A 17,180-nucleotide genomic window follows, 5' to 3' on the forward strand; every position below is an offset into this window, starting at 1 on the left:
ACAGCCAAAACCACAGTCCCCATCAGTCATTCCACACCAGTCCAACTCATACAATGTTACTTGATCTACAGAGGATTATCCAGGCAGCTAGAAGGAGATATGGGGCTGAAGGGAATACAGGCAAATACAGTACCTCTGATCTTGATTTATGCAGGTTGGTTTTATGCTTACCACTGAGGGGCAATGGCAGTTGATCATGTAGCTTGTTTTCTTCTTTGTTTGGTTTTTTTTGGTTGTTTTTTTTTTTTTTGTTGTTTGTTTGTTTGTTTGTTTGGTGGTTGTTGGTTTTTTTTTCCCCAGAGAAAAAGAATTTACAAACTTGGGACTTCACCCTCCCTGATGCTAAGCAAGCCACCTTCAGTCTCATGTCAGCACACAGGTCCCTGTGGGGTTTCTTCCCTGTGGGAGATGGGAACAGAAGTTCCTGTGCAGAAAACCTGGGCAAGCCCCACCTGAGCTGCAGGCAGGAGGTCCAGGATATCATGCTCAAGATGTGGTTGGCCATGGTGGGGCTGCAATAAGAAGACATCTGAACTTTGCTCCAAGGACAGCCAGCAGCGGAAGCTTGGTTTAGAAAAGAATGCAGGATTCTGGCAAGTGCACAGTGATTATTTTATGACTGTACCTTCCCAGCAACCTGCTGTTCAGGGACTTCCTGACCTAAAGGTTACTTCCCAGCTCTGTGTTTAGGAGTCCTTGATGGCCTTTTTCCCCATTAGTTTCTCTAATATCTTTTTGAACTGGCATTTTATTTTGGCCTCTACAATGTCCCATGGTGAGTGCTACAGAGTAATTATGTACTGTGTGAAATATGGGCATCTTTTCCTCTGTTTTAGAATTTCTGCCTGGCCTGTACATTTGAAACCCTCCATTCCCTGTGATGTAAGAAAGAATAAATAAATACTCACCTTGCCTTTCTACCCCAGTTTCCCCATGTTAAGGAAACTTAGCCTATTTAAGACTTCCTTGTAAAGCACCATCAAATTTACTCCACTAAAGCAGCTGTGTATTTCAGAGACCAAGTTCCAGTCTAGGATTTACATGAGAGAAGAGGATGAGAAATCCAGGCAGCTGCCAAACAAGTGATGCCTGACAGGTTTGATTTCTACCTCTTTGCTCATTCCGGTGTGTGGTCTCTCCATCTGACCAAGTACTACACTTCAGTAGCTGTCAGCCTGCTAAATGCAGCTCTTTTATATGTATGTTAACATCTGCAAACGTCTAACTGTATTTTCTGAATCTCTTTGATAAATGCTTGCTTGAGTTCATTCATCAGCAAAGACAACTTTACATGCTCTACACGTGACTCTCATGTTTCACCTCTGCAATAACCCTCCTGCAACATAGCCTCGTGGTAGCTAATGGTAAGATCTGAGCATGGGACTTGACCGAGGCAAAGCGGCATTGGCATCTGCTGGCCTTTTTTGTGGGCTCCAGTGTAAGCAATAACTGAGCTTTTATGACATTGTTGACCTCCCAGGTTAACTTCAGAGAACATTATCTGGCAAATCGGATGTGTCAGGTTTCAAAGAAAATAGTTTTCCAGATCAATCCAGGTCTGATTTCCTTCCGGATAAAGGACAAAACCCTTTGGGAACCCGGCACTTCATGGAAGCAAGGTTAAGAGCAATAAACTTTCCTTCTTTCCAGACTGAAATATCAGCGAAATCTTTTCTGTTAGGAGCACACGTCTATCCACACAGGGTCAGGTCAATGCTCTATAACTCATCTTGCAAAATTGAAATGCAGTTTTTGGTTATCAGGGTTGGGTAAGGATCAGAAAAATGGCCTGACATAGTTCATACATACATACTGACAAAAGTTTTTATTCAAGAAGCTGGTTCTGCACAAAAACTACTTTCCCTGTACAGATACAGCAAGATTTAAAGATAATATTCATCACATATGATTTACAATGAAGCTAATTTAGTGTCTTTTCTGAGAATCCCACCAGTGCCTGCCTCAGGACTGTATCTGAAACCTCTTAGGGGCATAGAAAAATAATTGTTTTGTTGCCCAATGGAAACACAAGCCTGAAATCCCATGTGCAGTATATTCGGGGTCCCAGTCTCTCATCTGCTCCTTTAAATGCTACCTGGGAAGTAGTACAGTACCTAAAATGATTGGAAACAGCCCTGGGATTAAGAAGGGATCTCAGACATGCAGGTAATCTCAGACTCGATGTGGCTAGGAAATTGGATTAGGAAATGACTTTACCTGGAACTGGAGATGAATTGTGGTGTCTTGCATTGGAAAGAGGATTCATGTTTAGTTGGAAAAATGAAATTGTAATTGAGGGGAAACTCTAACTTGGTGTCAATTTCATTTAGATTTTTGTGCTGGGAGGTGGGGAACTGAGCACAAGTCACATTCCTCTGGCCTTTTGCTTTCTTACATCCTGGCCACGCAGTTTGGGCCCTACAGGTGAGGAGATGCTCTGTTTTCTAAGAGTGGTGTGGGGTAGGGAGCTGGTCCCTAACAGTGCAGAGCAAGGTGGATGCTCATCCCTGGGAACTGAGTGAGTGGCAGCTGTCCCTGCCATGCATGTACCATTGCTGTGCTGGTCCGTACTCAGCTTGAAGTCCAGCTGGAGCACAGAGTTATTTTCTTTCACTCCTTCTACATCCGCCAGCCAGGAGACGATGCAGGTGACCCCAAGCCTGGGCAACCCCTAACTGACACCAAGGATCAACAGAAGCTAGAAAGTTATTCCACTTCCAGTGAGCCCTTGCTGCCACTTGCAATACCTTGTTGGGGGGATGACTAGGTGGGCTAGGAACAAAACCGCTCACCCTGTGGGTCCTGGGGTGGATGTGTACCCTGTCTCTTTTTGTCACCACCTGAGGTTGGTGGCCAGATTTCTAGAAACTGGGGCCAAAACTTGCTGGGATCCAGCAAGCAGGGTGAATTTTGGGGATTCCTTTTCTTTTGGTTTTTTTTTCTTTTTTCTTTTTCTTGCTTTTTATTCCCCCCTGCGGTGGAGGGCTGCTTGTCACTAACACTGGTGACATCAATGTCCTGTGTCATCAGTGTCCTGAGAGCCCTGCTGGGGAGGTATGGACTGACTTAACCCTCTGGGCGCCAGGGTGTATCAGTGGCCAGATTTTCCCGAAGAGAGCATCCCCCACAACATTCCTTCCTCTCTGCTCCCCCCGCAAGCCCCAAAGCCATCAGCAGGGGCAGCTCGGGCTGCGGGAGAGGCAGCAGCCGTGTTCGGAGGAGGCATTGCATTGCATTGCACTGCGCATCCTCCCTCCCCACCCCCTACTGCTGCAGGCTTCCTCCCTCCATCCCACCATCCTCCCCCCTCCCCCGCATCCCTTCCTCCTGCATCCTTCCCTCCTGCATCCTTCCCTCCTGCATTCCTCCCTCCTTCCCTCCCTCCCTCCCTCTGCCTGCGCAGAGCCGCGGACATGGCGCTCAGCAATTTCCTCTTCGCTCAGTGCATCTGCTACTTCATGGCCTTCCTCTTCAGCTTCATCGTGGTGGTGCCCCTCTCTGAGAATGGCAACGACTTCCACGGCCGGTGCCTGCTCTTCACCGAGGGCATGTGGCTCAATGCCAACCTGACGGTGGAGAGGCAGCGCTTCACCGTACAGGAGTGGGGGCCCGAGGCTGCCTGCCGCTTCAGCATCTTCACCGGGCTCCTCTCCCTCCTGCTGGCCACAGTGCAGGCCTGGAGGACCCTCTTCTTCCTCTGCAAAGGGCATGAGGAGTAAGTATCTCTGGGGAGGGCAGGGTGTGCCCATCCCTCCTGCAGGCTGGGGCAAGTGGGAGCATCCTGGGGGTGAAGCACTGGGCTTTGCACCATTCCGATCATCCTGCTCCCTAGAGGGGCGTGAGGTGAGGCAGTGTATTGCCTGTGTCTGTCTGCACACACACTACGTACACCCCCACCTGTGTCCAGGGCCCTCTCTGGGTGATGCTCCCCTACATGGGTTTCGGGGAGCAGGACAGATTCACCGCTATGCACCTGCTGCCCTTTAGCAGTCTGAGAGCAGCATCTGGCCAGCAAAGCTGTGATGGGCATGGAGGGTGTTTGGGGTTTTGGGGTGATGCTGGAGGCTGGGGCTAGCAGGTGTCTCCTGACCATGGTCCCACTACATGTCCCTGTAAAGGGGGGCCTTCCCAAGATGTACACCAGGTGTGTGAAAAACCTTGAAACAGTATGGTTTTATGTGGTGGTGGTGGGAGGGCAGAAGGGAGAAGGTGGTGGTTCCTCTCTGTTTTTATCCTGCTCTTGTGGTGGACATGGCAACTATTGCAGAGAACAACCATTGCTTGGTTACGACACGAGAGCAATGTCGAGCACTCCCTGCAGCAGCCGCAGGGCTGCACTGGCAGCTGAGTACTGTGCTCAGACAAACCAAGGGGCACCAGATCCCAGCAGGTATAGTGAGAGACGTGGTGGTCCAGGAAGCAGCTTGGGAGCACTGTGCTCTGTGCTTGCCTCTCTGGTGGCCTATCCTGCCACCTTGGGTAGAGCCCCTGACACAGGTAACCCAACCTGTGGGTGCTATGGGTCCAGGGCCCTCCAAGCATCCAGCTGCATGAAAAGGGGAAGGCAGGAACATGTGCTGGTGCCTGGCTAGACTAAGAAAGTTATTTCCCCATGGTTTAAGGACAGTGTCAAGGGCAAATCACTCATGTCCAGATCTATTTGTCCTAGAGGTTTCCTGGGTCAGTGGCTGTTACTTACATCCGGGCTTGTACAACACCCTGATGTTGGTAATATCGGGAACTGTGTAGCAGTGTTGTCTCTCTGGTTCTTTCTGACCATCCTCAAGCTGCCTAATAATAAAACATGCTATAAGTATAGACTAGAAATTTATTTCCATATTAAAAATTACCTTACAAGTTCTAAATATAACCATGTACTTCTTAACACATTTGAATTCAGCTTCCTCAGGTGACCAGATATCTGTAGAGAATTAGTTAAATCCAGATGCTTTGTTTTAGTTTTGCAGTTCAGAACTAGTTCATATTTGGAAGAAACCAGCAGTAAAAACCTTGTAATAGTGAAAACCGGATCAGACATTTGGCCTGCTTCCAAAAGTGGCTATTTAGTTCAAAACTGTTCATAAGGCCCCTGAAAATTGTCCCAAAGACAGAGCAAGTCGGCATGAGGAGATAACCATAAGCATTACAGAATGGTAAAACAGGATGAGAAGGAAGCTGCTTGAAATCAGCAGTTTCCTAGTAAGAAAGAAGGTTTGTCCTGTACCAGATCTGCCACTGTCTGTCAAGCAGGACACACACTGTTCTGATTTTAGACAGCCATTTGTTAATACTTCAAATGGGCTTGAAAGCAGCTCTGTTTGGATGGAGAGATAAATGTGAGCTACTCACCACAAATGAAAATTGCCATTTCTGATTAGAGGCAGTTGAGGATGAAGCACAATGACATCACTGCTGATCCTATTGAGCAGGACCACTGCTGCTGGGCCAGCCCCAGGGTGAGCCACCCGAAGCAGCCAGGGTTGGCACCCTACGCCTCCTAGCAAGGTGGCCAATCTTCATGTGCAATGGTTTTGAATGATTGCTGTCAGATAGTGAAGACTGCTAAAAATCCTTCTTGAAAGGGTCTCTGCACCCCTTGCCTCCAGGACAGACAAAGCTCAAGTTGCTTGCAGGAGTAGAAAAAGCAAGTGCTAGCTGCCAGCCATGCTCTGGGCCTGGGACTATCCAGCTCAGCTGAAAGGTAGAAGTACAACTCAGATATCAGGATTGCAAAGCGTCTTCTACTTTGACTCTAAGCATTTATTACTACAGGGCATTCATTCAATCTGGAATGTGTAGCTTGAAATTCTGATTAAGGAGAATAATAGGCAAGGAAGAGAGCCAGTTTAGCACAGTTCTCTATCAGGATGCCCTGGCCTTATGAATCTCCAGCACACAGTGATGGTTACTGATCGCCAAGTACAAATCAAGTCCTGCTTTGGCAGTGGAAGGTCAGATTCTGGACCTTCGCATTTCTTCTGCTGCAGGGTAGGAAGCAGAGGGAGGACTGGAGGTCCTGGGCTGATGATGATCCACTGAATAATCCTATTAACTGTTCTTTTTCCAGAGCTCTTACTAATTTTGATGTCAACTCTGTTTTTATTCAGTGGACAGCTCAAGTCTTTTCTGACTCTCGGGCCAGCATACCATGCTGAGGTGCACACAGTGGATATGGTTTTAGCAACACTTGGGATGAAATCCAGGCTAGGCTACCCCTCTAAAGCCACATCAAACCAGGAACATTACCCCACCGGCAACTGTTTCATTTAAAAGAAATTCTCCTTATATGCCTCATCATGTATAACCTGTTGAAATTAGGATTGTCTAGCCTAGAACATTCCCAGGATTCAAACACTGACTCTGAAAGCCTCTCGACTTTTCATTTAGTGAGCCATCATGGAAAAGTAATTACTGTTCGTTTTGGGGTTTTTTTTGCCTCTCTAGTGAGTAGACTCCTTCTATCCCCAGTATAATGAGAGTAGTGGGAAATTCGTCATATTCATCCTTACCACCTAACCTGAACAGGATGACCTCCTGGAGCTTCCTGAGCCTCCTGGAGTTGCCAGTCTTTCTCCAAGAAAGTAGATGCCCAGTTTTTAGATAATGAGACTTTCCAAGTACCACTTAGGGCAGTTTCAAGTAGAGAAGGGCTTGGTCAGATGGATGAAAAAAAGGATTAGAAAGTTTTCACTAGCTAGAATTAAGTGGGGGGAAGTTAAACAGTGAGGCTGGAATTCCCTGGCCTTATGGGACCACTGTAAACATTCTACCCCATACCATTCCAAACACAGCATGTACCAAGGGCTAGCCCTGGTTGGGCAGATTTAACAGGGCTGAGGTAAACTGATGTTCAGTTGCCAGAAATAACACCAATGCCAGAGAAGTTCCAGGTGAAGCTGGCCTGCTCTGCAAATTGCCCATAAAACTGAGATTCTTGTCCTATGGTGGCAGTACCTTGTGTTACATTGCATAAAATTATTATAGCTATCAGTACTGTTTTTTTACTTTTAGTTTCCCTCTCCAAGGCAATTTTTGTCCCAATTATCATGGGGACATAATTAGTCATGAAATAATTTTAGCTCCGCTTACTATATAATTTAAGTTAATGGCATTTATTTTAACAATGGTGATTTTCATCATTACAGCTAACAAAAGCCATGCTGTGTATGAACAATCACCACTTATTTTTTAATATTTAAAGTGCCATCCTCTTATGGTGAAAAAAAAAATTATCAAAATCAAAAGCGCTTAAATATAATAATGTGGCTCAAAATAATAATCTGTAGTTTTTCAGTGTATTAGGTGTTCTTCATTAAACAGATGTGTTTCAAATGGAAACTGATATCTTTGCACCCATGGTATGCTGCTTAGAGAGACTGCTGATGTTGTGTTTCAGCTGTTTATGAGTTACATTTTTCTTCCTTTTTATTGCAGCTCCTTCTTTTATGCTTTCCTGAATCTGCTGATCAGCGCCTTTGTGGTATTTATCACATTTATTGCAAGCACTATAGTGAGTGTAGGATTTAACATGTGGTGTGATGCAATTACCGAAAAAGGAAGTATGCCAAATAGGTTAGTATTGAAAAATACATTTTCTCTTTTTTCTTCTTTTTCATATATGCACAAATGAACAGTGGTGCTGCAAACTGTACTTACTGCATGCAAGGTAAGCAAGGGTGAGAAGGCACCTGTAATGTGCAAATCCAGATTTTTTTTGCCCCCCCCTTTTTTTTTTTTGCTTTAGCACCCCACAAAGAAAAGTATGTTTCCATGGAGTTTCATGGTTTCTTTTAGATTCATGATTATATTCAAAAGAAATCCATTAGTTCAAAATGTTTTATTTCCAAAGGACAGCAAGATTTGGAAATGCTCTTAAGAGTAGGGAGAGTGTGGCCTTGTAAGCAGGGCAGGGGACAGGGAGCCAGGGCTCCTGGCTTGCTGTCCTGGCTCTGCCACTGACCCATTGTGTGACAGCAGTCAAGTCAGTCACCCTGCTTGTGCCCCAGTGCACTGTCATCCAAAATTTCATGTAAAGATGCTGGCCTCGTAAAGGTGCTCTGGATGCCCTGAGAACGACAGAATGGAAAGTACTTTGTAAGTGTCAACAGATTGTTGATACTTCCTTACAGTGCACAAAATGTGCAGCTCCTAAAATGGCCTGCTGTATCCAATGATGATTATACTCCTTACAGGAAACAAGATAAGTTGAGGTAGGTTTTTTCCTATCAAAGAAATAACAATGAAGAGAGAGGAAAAAGTGACATTTTATGTCATATGATATTAAATAAACATATTACTTAAAGCATACATTTATGTTGCATATTGTCATATGTTGTAAAATGCCATAGTAAATGTTCTGTTTAGGGCTGCAACGATTAATCGAATTATTCGAATATTCGGTTAAAAATTCAATTACAAATAACGCCTAATCGAATATTCGGATAAGAACCCAAGATGACCGACAGCACTGAAAAGGAGAGAGAAGAGGCTGCAGAAATCAACCAAGAGATAGAAAGACAACCTCAAAATCCTGGTAATTTTTTCACACCAGTAAAAGTCCAAGTTATTTGTAAAATCTGTAGGCAGCCTCTGTCTTACCATCAGAGTATCATCTCCTTGCTGGAGCATCCGAAACAAAAACACCCACACAATCTCTTCTTCTGAGGCGTTTCCTGATGAAGTCAAAAGGTAATGGAGGCTCATACACTTTGTTTCACTGAGGGGTGAAGCAACCAACATGGGGTGATGCCAGATGTGTATATGTGGGAGGCTTGGGGATAATGGGAGAAGAGGGTTGTAAGAGTACTGTTTTCATAATAATTATTGCAATTCCACTTATGGAAGATTGGTGTTATCACTTACATAATTATACATTGGTTTTTTATAAAGAAAGTAATTACATGCCTCTTTTAGCCTAGTTTAAGAGAAAACTGGCAAGCAACATGGTTACTGTGATAACTTAAATATCTTTTGGTAGAACATTGCCCTTGTGACTGAAACAGATTTAAGATGTTGCTTTCTTTTACAGTTGGTTTGCCTGTTTGGAATCTCTGAAATAATGTTCTTTTTTCTCCTCCAAATGCCTTCCTTGGGTAGCTGTGAAGAATTGCAGGATATAGATCTTGAACTGAACTTAGAAAACTCTGCTTTCTATGACCAGTTTGCTATTGCACAGGTAGGTCAGACTAGGTTATAGTTCTTTTCCAGTTCATTTGCCACTTGCTCATTGATCTGGGATTGCTGGAGTTGAACTACCATTCCTCTGAAATCAATGAGAATGTTTCCACTGAGTTCAGTAAGTGCTGAATCAGGATGATAGTGATGGGCTCATTTTCATTTTAAATTCAAAATAGATAGTTTTGAATGCAAACGTGGCAAAACCTGATTCTGTCACTGATCTTGTTACTCATGATGGAAAATTTGTTAATTCTCCAAAGGATGAGCTCTGCAAAAACACTGACATCCTGGAGCTCTTCACTGCTGTTCAGAATAATGTCTAAGGCTATTAGCTTTGCCTTCCATGAGTTTTTCTGAAATGGTCTGAGCTATATAAATATCAGACCATTGAAAATAAATATTACTGTCATTTAGATAGGACTGTCTTCCAATGAATCTTTGAGAATTAGACCACTAAGACCTTTCTATTGAATAGGCTAGTTCTAAGTCAACAGTCAAAGTCAGTGAACACTGGGACTTGGGCACTTGTGCATGTGAGCACACACTAGATCTGCAAGGAGGATAGCCCCATCCGTGCAGGGCTGCACCCATACACATGCTTCTTATGTTGTCCCTCATGGGAAGAAGCATTAGGTTGCCTGGGGCATTCCTCGAAGGTAACTGTGCCTTTTGGACACAAGCTAGTTTTGTGTCTTTATTGTCAGCACTGGTATCTGGATACCCAGCTCAGGCATATCTGCATGTAGGACAGAAATATACTGTCAAAGTGATCTCTTTATATGATGCTAGCCCAAGGCCAGGCTGTATTTTGTAGCAGATTTTGCTATTCGTTCCTAATCTACCAGCTAGTGGGAAAGTAGCAGAAGTAAACCTGTTATGGGTCTATAGCTTTGAGTTCATGGGAACTAAATGTCCATGTCCACCTTGTGATCTCTGGATGGACAGTTGATATAATCTATATACAAGAGAAGGCATTTCTCTAACAAGGGGCCATGCCTAAAAATTCAAGGTCCATGCAGTTGGAGGAGAGTTAACATATCACAATACAGATGGATCAGCCCAAGCCATTGAATGTGGGTCCCTACATCAATCCCCGTTATTCCAGATGTCACTGGGTAGAGCAGGCTAGCTCTAGCTAGTTGGAGAGCCACTAAGCTCCCCAAACACCCAAATGTGAAGAACCTGGGAGCATAACAGCTCCAGGAAAACACCATTTGGTTTTAAAAGCTGAACCTGATAGTGTTGAAGTGAATCTTGATTATGACTGTTTGAAGAAAGGCACAAGCTGGGGGGGGTGGTGTGGTGTCTGCGTAGCATGGAAATTCTGCATGATTGTTTTTTGATATCCAGGGTATGGTAAACAGAGTTGGATGAAGATACAAGAATGGGTTTGCCTATGTAGGGCAAATAAGATTCTTTGAAACAATAGAAAGAAAAACTCAAGAATAGACTAGACATATGGGCTAAAGCAAACCTTTCCTTTTAAGAGCAATAACTTCCTACAACAGGCTTTACTTAAAAGCAGTCTTTGTTCATGTCTCTGTCATGTTTCCTCTATTTGGATGCTTCCAGCACATCAGAATGGCACTGGGATTTTCACTGACTTTGGTTAAATCCAAGTAGGTTCTTCCATATCAAAGATGCTGAGAAGACCACAGCAGTAACCGTTATCTGAATGCCCATAAGAAAATATATCATTAATGAAGTGGTGCTTAAGAAATGAATGCAAAGCTTCCAATTCTCTAGATGTATAAAGCCAAATTATTATATTTTTATTATTTCCAGAGTTTGTAGAATAACTTAAAAGTATGTTTTACTGGTGAAGTGAGACAATTGTAAGTATAGGCAGAAATAAGAGAATTTCCAAAGTGTTCAAGATATATAGGAACATAAACTCCCTACAAAAAATAGTGTCCCTTGTTTATCTAAATTGACTATTAGAGTACACAGCTGTATTGCTGTATTACTGTCTGTAAATGTTTAAATTTTTGTATTCTTTTAATTAAAAATTCAGTATATCAAAACTGAAATACTGGGATTCAATTAATGCTTCTTTGCTAAAGGCATCATAGAATTAAAATGGAATTTCTGCCAGAAAGCCTTGCAACAAATGAGCTTCATCTGAGTCAGGGAGGCCAACATTCATGTGCATGAACCAATCAAATTGTAATGATTTCTATGAAGTTAAGCAAGAGAGACTAAGTTAGTGATGGGATTTATTGTAGATCTGAGACTTTAAGCCCAGGTCTCTAATGCCAGGCATAAATGAGCCACGAGGCACTTGGATTCATTGTAATGGGTTTTGCCTGCTCTCAGAGTTCATAGTGAACCAGTTACTCCAGAATGTGAAGGTTTCATTTGTAAGATTTTCTCAACAGTATTTTAAATAGAAATACCTTAACACTTCTGCAGGGGTAGTGGAAGGCCTGAGGGACTTGGGAAGGCAGTTTTGGAAAATGCCTCAAATCATATTGCAATTCTAAGGTAACAAAAGTGAAATAATCCCAAGAATTCTGGGCTGGCCAGAATGTCCCAGATATGGGAAGTTCAGTGGATGCACCTCCTTTACACGTATTTCTTTTTTTCATTATTGTACTTAGTACTTTTTTGCTTCAGGTTTTCTAGTATGTAAAAGTTTTTACCTTTTAATCTGGAAATAATTTGTGTGGAGGAACAGTGGGGTCAGGACCTCACTGGGTGTGACTTGGTGTGACTTAGTGTGACTCCACAGAGTTTGATCCAGCTGAGATTTTGATATTCGCCTGTACAGTTGACTTTATTTTTACAATACATTACTGACCTCTTTATAATTTCTTTTTTTCTCTAGTTTGGTCTCTGGGCTGCCTGGCTGACTTGGCTGGGAATTACCATTCTGGCTTTCCTGAAGGTTTATCATAACTACAGACAGGAGGACCTGCTAGATAGCCTGATTCATGAGAAGGAGCTGTTGCTAGGAAGATCCTCTTCACGTTCCTCTTTGCAAGATGAGAAAAGTGGCATGATCTAAAGTGTAAGCAAATTTCCAGGGCAGGATCTAGATTTTAATAGTCAGTAGTGTGAGCTGAAGTTGAATCAGGGTATTGAGTGTGGGAGAACATTTCTTTCCTGAAAAGAGATGTACTTGAGAATCACCCACTTCCTCCATGAAAAACTGTTGGCAGAAATATTCGTATTAGAATACAGATACTGTAACCTGCTCTTGCCAGCAGAACTCTTACTGCCTTTTGGGGTGGGGGCCATTTTTGTGGACTGAGCTGGCAATACCAGGCTACAGATTCCAGGCTATTTCTCCAAACTATTCTGCAACAACAATTGTCACTGTGGCTGTGTCCAGTCCCTCTTCTCTCCTTCTCCTTCCTTTTGCCAGTAAAGCCACCCCTATTCTTGCTTTATGTTGAATAATTGCAGCTCTGGTCCAGGTACAGACTCTCATTGTCTCTGCTTTTGCTATATGCATGGACACAGTGCTGACAAACCTATTGCTCCTGCTCTGATTTTGAGTTCCTTTAGAACATAGAGACCTGTGTTCCAGACTTGATACTTAATATGGGACAATGTTAATGAATTTCATGAAACCACTATCTTATTACAGTATCTGTCAAAAACTGTATGATTTGGATGGATGGTGGAGAATTTTTGTGGTTTTGTTTCTTAGATTTTGGCATGACCAACATTTATATGACTCCTGAAGTGTAATGTAGCTAGCAATTGCTGAAGCTTGCATAAGAAATTAGGCTGAACAGGTAGTATTAATGCTTGTGCATTTATAAATGTAACTTGGTCCCTAACATTGTATGCTATTCAGTTTTGAATATTAGAATTTGCTTGTGATATTTATTTCATATGGGGTATGCAAAATCACTGTAAACATTTGCATTGTAGGTATACCTGTATTTCTATAAATATAGCAAGGAGCTTGAACAGCTGCTTTATTTTATAGGTGGTTCAGTGTTGAATGGTTCCATTTTCCCGACTCATGGGCAGGAGTTCCAGGGCTGACAAATTTTGCTGTAAAAAAGAACCATTACTTATACAAAGCTTACTAGTGGCTTTGTTGTTCTTTCAGTTTTGCTTTGCTAGCGCTTCAACAAATAAGGTAGACGGTGGAGATGAGAAGTAGATCCGGTAATTAAGAGTGACTCAGATGAGTGTGGGATTTGCATGGCAGAGAAGTAAAGTTGCACTAGAACTAGGCAATTATCCCCTGGTATACATCATACTGAAGACCCCGATTCAGCAGTTAAGCTGAAGAAGATTTTTTGGGAATACACTGACACTGCCTGTGGCAACTGTGTTTGAGTTGAGACCGAATTTATTGCAACACAGGTACAAATCATGCACAACTATATTACCTCTTAAATAAAGAGTGAAGTACTGGCTTAAGCGTTTGGTTGAAACAGAATTTGAAGTCATAGCAAATCCCTGAATTAGTAAGCATTTTAGGGCATAAAATCTAACATTACATTTAACAGCCAAATTTTTCTCATAGGTTTAGGGAAAAAAACCTCCATAGGCTATAAGCAGTGAGCCAGCCCTGTAAACATCTCTTAAAGCCCTAACTGGGTGCAACTATTTGTAGAGAGATCTTGTTTTTCAGCGTGATTTCTGCCCACATGGGAATGCAATTCCTTTGAAAGCTTTACAGCAGTGGGCTTTGTGTAGTTGTGAATTGTCATCAGAGGAGGAGTTCCTGAAGAGGGAGTCAGAGATCAAGTTAGATAACACCAATTTAAAATTCAGAGATCAGGACTGCTGGAGTGCCTTTATTTATTCATTTGGTCTAATAAGTGATAGACTCCTGCAGGTACCTAAGCCCTTTGACAAGGCGTGACCTTCCCCTTCACACCCTGTAGAAGAGCTTGGGTCCTGAAAATCAGTCCATTTTCTATGTTTCATCAAACATAACTCAAAACATTTGCATAACTCAAAAGTTGTTTCTCCAACTGTAAAAACCACTACTTCTTCTTCCAGTCTCACTTTGAATTTAAGATTAATCAGTGATGTTTCTTCCCACACACTTCAGCGCACACCTTGTTCCTCACATGGAACCATGTTGCTGCTTTGTGTAATATACTTTATGTATGTGCCAAATAAGGCTTAGGCTGAAGTAACATGTGGGTTGGGACCACCATCCCTGGTCTTGCCTGGAGGTTTGAAGAACCAAGAGGTAGAAGATAGCAAGTGCCTCTTTCTCATCCTTGCTCTGAGATATCAGGGCTTAAGCCTTGTCTCTGGTTCCTAGGACGAAGAAGATGCTGCTCATCAGTGAGGTTGTCTGGAGCTTATGGTTTCTTCTACCTCTCTTTTCTCCTGTCTCAGGGTCTTTTCCTTTTTTCCACTTCCATGAGAAGCAGCAAACACTCATCCTGGGGTTTCTACTCTTGCTGACTTTTGTGTTTAGCATTTTCACTAGCATTTGTCACCATGACTCTATCTCACTGACACTATCGTCATTGTTCTGCAGCTCAAAAGACAAAAGTGGGATCTTCAAAGCACCTGGGGCAGCCAGAATCCCACCTTGAAGTGAAGGTCAATAGGAGTGAAATACTTCAGCCTTTGGAAAGTCCAGCCAAACACAAGCACCTGTACAGACTCACCTATTAAATTTGGCATCAAAGCTTACCCTCTCTAACTCATTTATATGGGTGAATTCTTCTAACCCCAGTTACACTATATGCCCATGAATGCAAGCATCTTGGCAGTTGAAGTTGGTATGTAAACTGAAAAGAGGCTGAGGCTGTTCTTTGAGTCCCACGTGAATCTTGGTTTATTTTTCACAGCTTCCCTCACTTGGCAAGTGAAGCTAGCGCCAGCTTGCAAGCATGAGTGATGCTTAAAAGTAAAGCTGTTTTGGAAGGAAGACCCTGTGCAGGTGAGAAGGTGAAGAGTGTAGTGAGAAGCTCTCTGGCTGACTCAAGGGGAGGAAGGGTATTGTGCAATGTCCAGTTATTGGATCCGCTTGGGCTTTTTTGTTTGTGTTTAGCTTTCTGCAACCTCTTCTCCTAAAGCTTGAACACTCAGGCCAACATGGTGATACCAGGCTGAAAATGTGTTACAATAGCAGTATTATTTATAAACACATGCATACATAGATACCTATCATCTCTGCTTTTAGTCATCCATTGCCAAGCAGCGCAGAGCGTGGCTGCAGTAGGAGTTTCTCTGAGTCAAATGTTGCATTTCTGTGATGTTTCAGGGTCCTTTTTAATTTTCCACCTCCCAAAGCATACCTCTGCGAACACTCTAGCAAGAGGCGTATTTAAAGAACTAGAACCCTGTGTAGTATTTATACTTGTGTTTGTTTATCGTCACATGATAGAAGGGGGAAAAGCTTTGCGTTTGAACATCCTTGAGCTAATGGGAATCCTGTTTGTATCCAGATCCTAAATTTGTACCTCAGACCACTTCCTTTGGTGATGGAAATAGCCCACTTTTATCTCATTGGAATGTTTGCTTTGGAGACCACAAATGTCCTTTTTTATGCTTAAGAAATCTGGGAAGATAGGCAGGTTTTGCCTGGCTGGTTTCCACACCTGCACACAGTGAGAAAATGCTCATATAGCTTCATGAGCACTGAAATTGCTTTAGAAATATTTCTGTTTATGGTACTAATGCCTTGAATTGCATGTTTCTATTATTATTCTCTATTGAGAAAGAGGAAAACTAACCTGAGCTGTATTTTTGTATTCATAGATAAGTATCTAAAAGTTTTTAAAATTTTTTTGAAATGACAATATGACAAAAATTTTGAAACTAACAACTGCATAGAAGATAGCACTTTGATGTACTCCTGACATAGAAGGGAAAAACACAACTGCACTCTCTCAGAAAACTTAACATTTGTTTCTAGAAGTTAGACAGCAATTTACTTCATATATAGCAAGTGCTGCTTATTTCAGTGCAGGGATGTCATTGATAGTGTCTTTCCATTCTGTTGTTGGGAAGAGTATTTACATAGCAATGCTTCCTCTTCAGTTTCTTTTTTCCATGCCAAAGAGTGTAATTGAACTGCTATTGCGAACACAGAGCAATGTGAATGTATTCACCTGAGTGCTTAAACTTTTCTACCTCTCATAGCTACTTTAACTGCTTGAACTGCCAATACTGTCAAAACTGACCATAGTCAAAAGAACTGAATCCCTGTGAGAATTTAAATCCTGTTTTCTTAGATAGGTAAAGGAATTAGGATTAAACACTTATTAGTTTCCTGTCAGATCCTAGTTCCTAAAAAATGGGCATATGCACCCAAGAAGGGTGAATAGCACTTTGATGTGTCACAGAATGATTCTTTTTAATTTTTTTTTTTTTTTCACCAAAACAAAAAGCCACAACTGTGATTTGTTAGATGTGGAAGGTTATATGTTACCCAAAAGGCTGCATTTCATAGGGGTGGCAGAAAGTGATGAGCTACTTGTTAAAATGCGTGTAATTTTCCCTCCCAAACCCCTGCCACTGCAATAACTGCGAGGCACAGATTTAATCTCCCCCTCTGCCTTGGGAGACACAAGCGTCCATTTGCACAGCAAATGCTGCTATCATGTTGTTATCCTGGATCCCCCTCAAATCCTCCTGTGGAAGCTCTTCTACTTGGTTTGAAATTCCTAAATAGCAATGTTTTACCCTGGTGTATCTGGCGTTTATAAAGGAGATAAAGTACTTGGCAGTAAGAGCTGCACACTGAAAGAGTTTGAATTATTTGCATATGGTGAAAACCCAATTTTAGAAGCTTTTGTTCCCCCTTTCCATTTGACTATGTTGTAAGGTGAGGGTTGAGAGAACCTGCCAGGAGGTGGGAATGAAGATTCTTTGTTGCTGTGATCTCAGGTGATTTCTCGCACAGGTGGGTGAACAGTCCTGTGACAAAATTACTCTCTATCTACTCCTCATTTTCCCTTCTTTTCCACCAAGATTTGGACAAGTTTGGCTCCAGTTTGTATGCAGGTCTGAAGAGTATTTATGAATGTCAGAAAAATTGCAGCTCCTATGTAAAAAAAATATGAACA

At 42.5% G+C, this 17,180-nt stretch overlaps 1 protein-coding gene across 3 annotated transcripts; it reads left to right on the forward strand.

Moving 5' to 3' along the window:
* Nucleotides 1-3,276: 3,276 nt before the first annotated feature.
* On the forward strand, nucleotides 3,277-16,540 carry TMEM179 (transmembrane protein 179). 3 transcript variants are annotated; one of them, XM_030484621.1, is made up of 5 exons: nucleotides 3,277-3,715; nucleotides 7,435-7,572; nucleotides 9,097-9,175; nucleotides 12,005-12,187; nucleotides 14,642-16,540. In XM_030484621.1, the coding sequence occupies exons 1-4, from the start codon at nucleotides 3,414-3,416 to the stop codon at nucleotides 12,182-12,184; spliced, it is 699 nt and encodes a 232-aa protein (XP_030340481.1). In that variant the 5' UTR covers nucleotides 3,277-3,413; the 3' UTR covers nucleotides 12,185-12,187; nucleotides 14,642-16,540. The 3 variants fall into 3 exon arrangements, with proteins under 3 accessions (XP_030340481.1, XP_030340482.1, XP_030340480.1); XM_030484622.1 differs by having other exon boundaries at nucleotides 14,958-16,540; XM_030484620.1 differs by having other exon boundaries at nucleotides 12,005-16,540.
* Nucleotides 16,541-17,180: the final 640 nt, after the last annotated feature.

Source organism: Strigops habroptila, chromosome 4 (assembly GCF_004027225.2).
Source record: "Strigops habroptila isolate Jane chromosome 4, bStrHab1.2.pri, whole genome shotgun sequence".
Lineage (NCBI taxonomy): Eukaryota > Metazoa > Chordata > Aves > Psittaciformes > Psittacidae > Strigops > Strigops habroptila.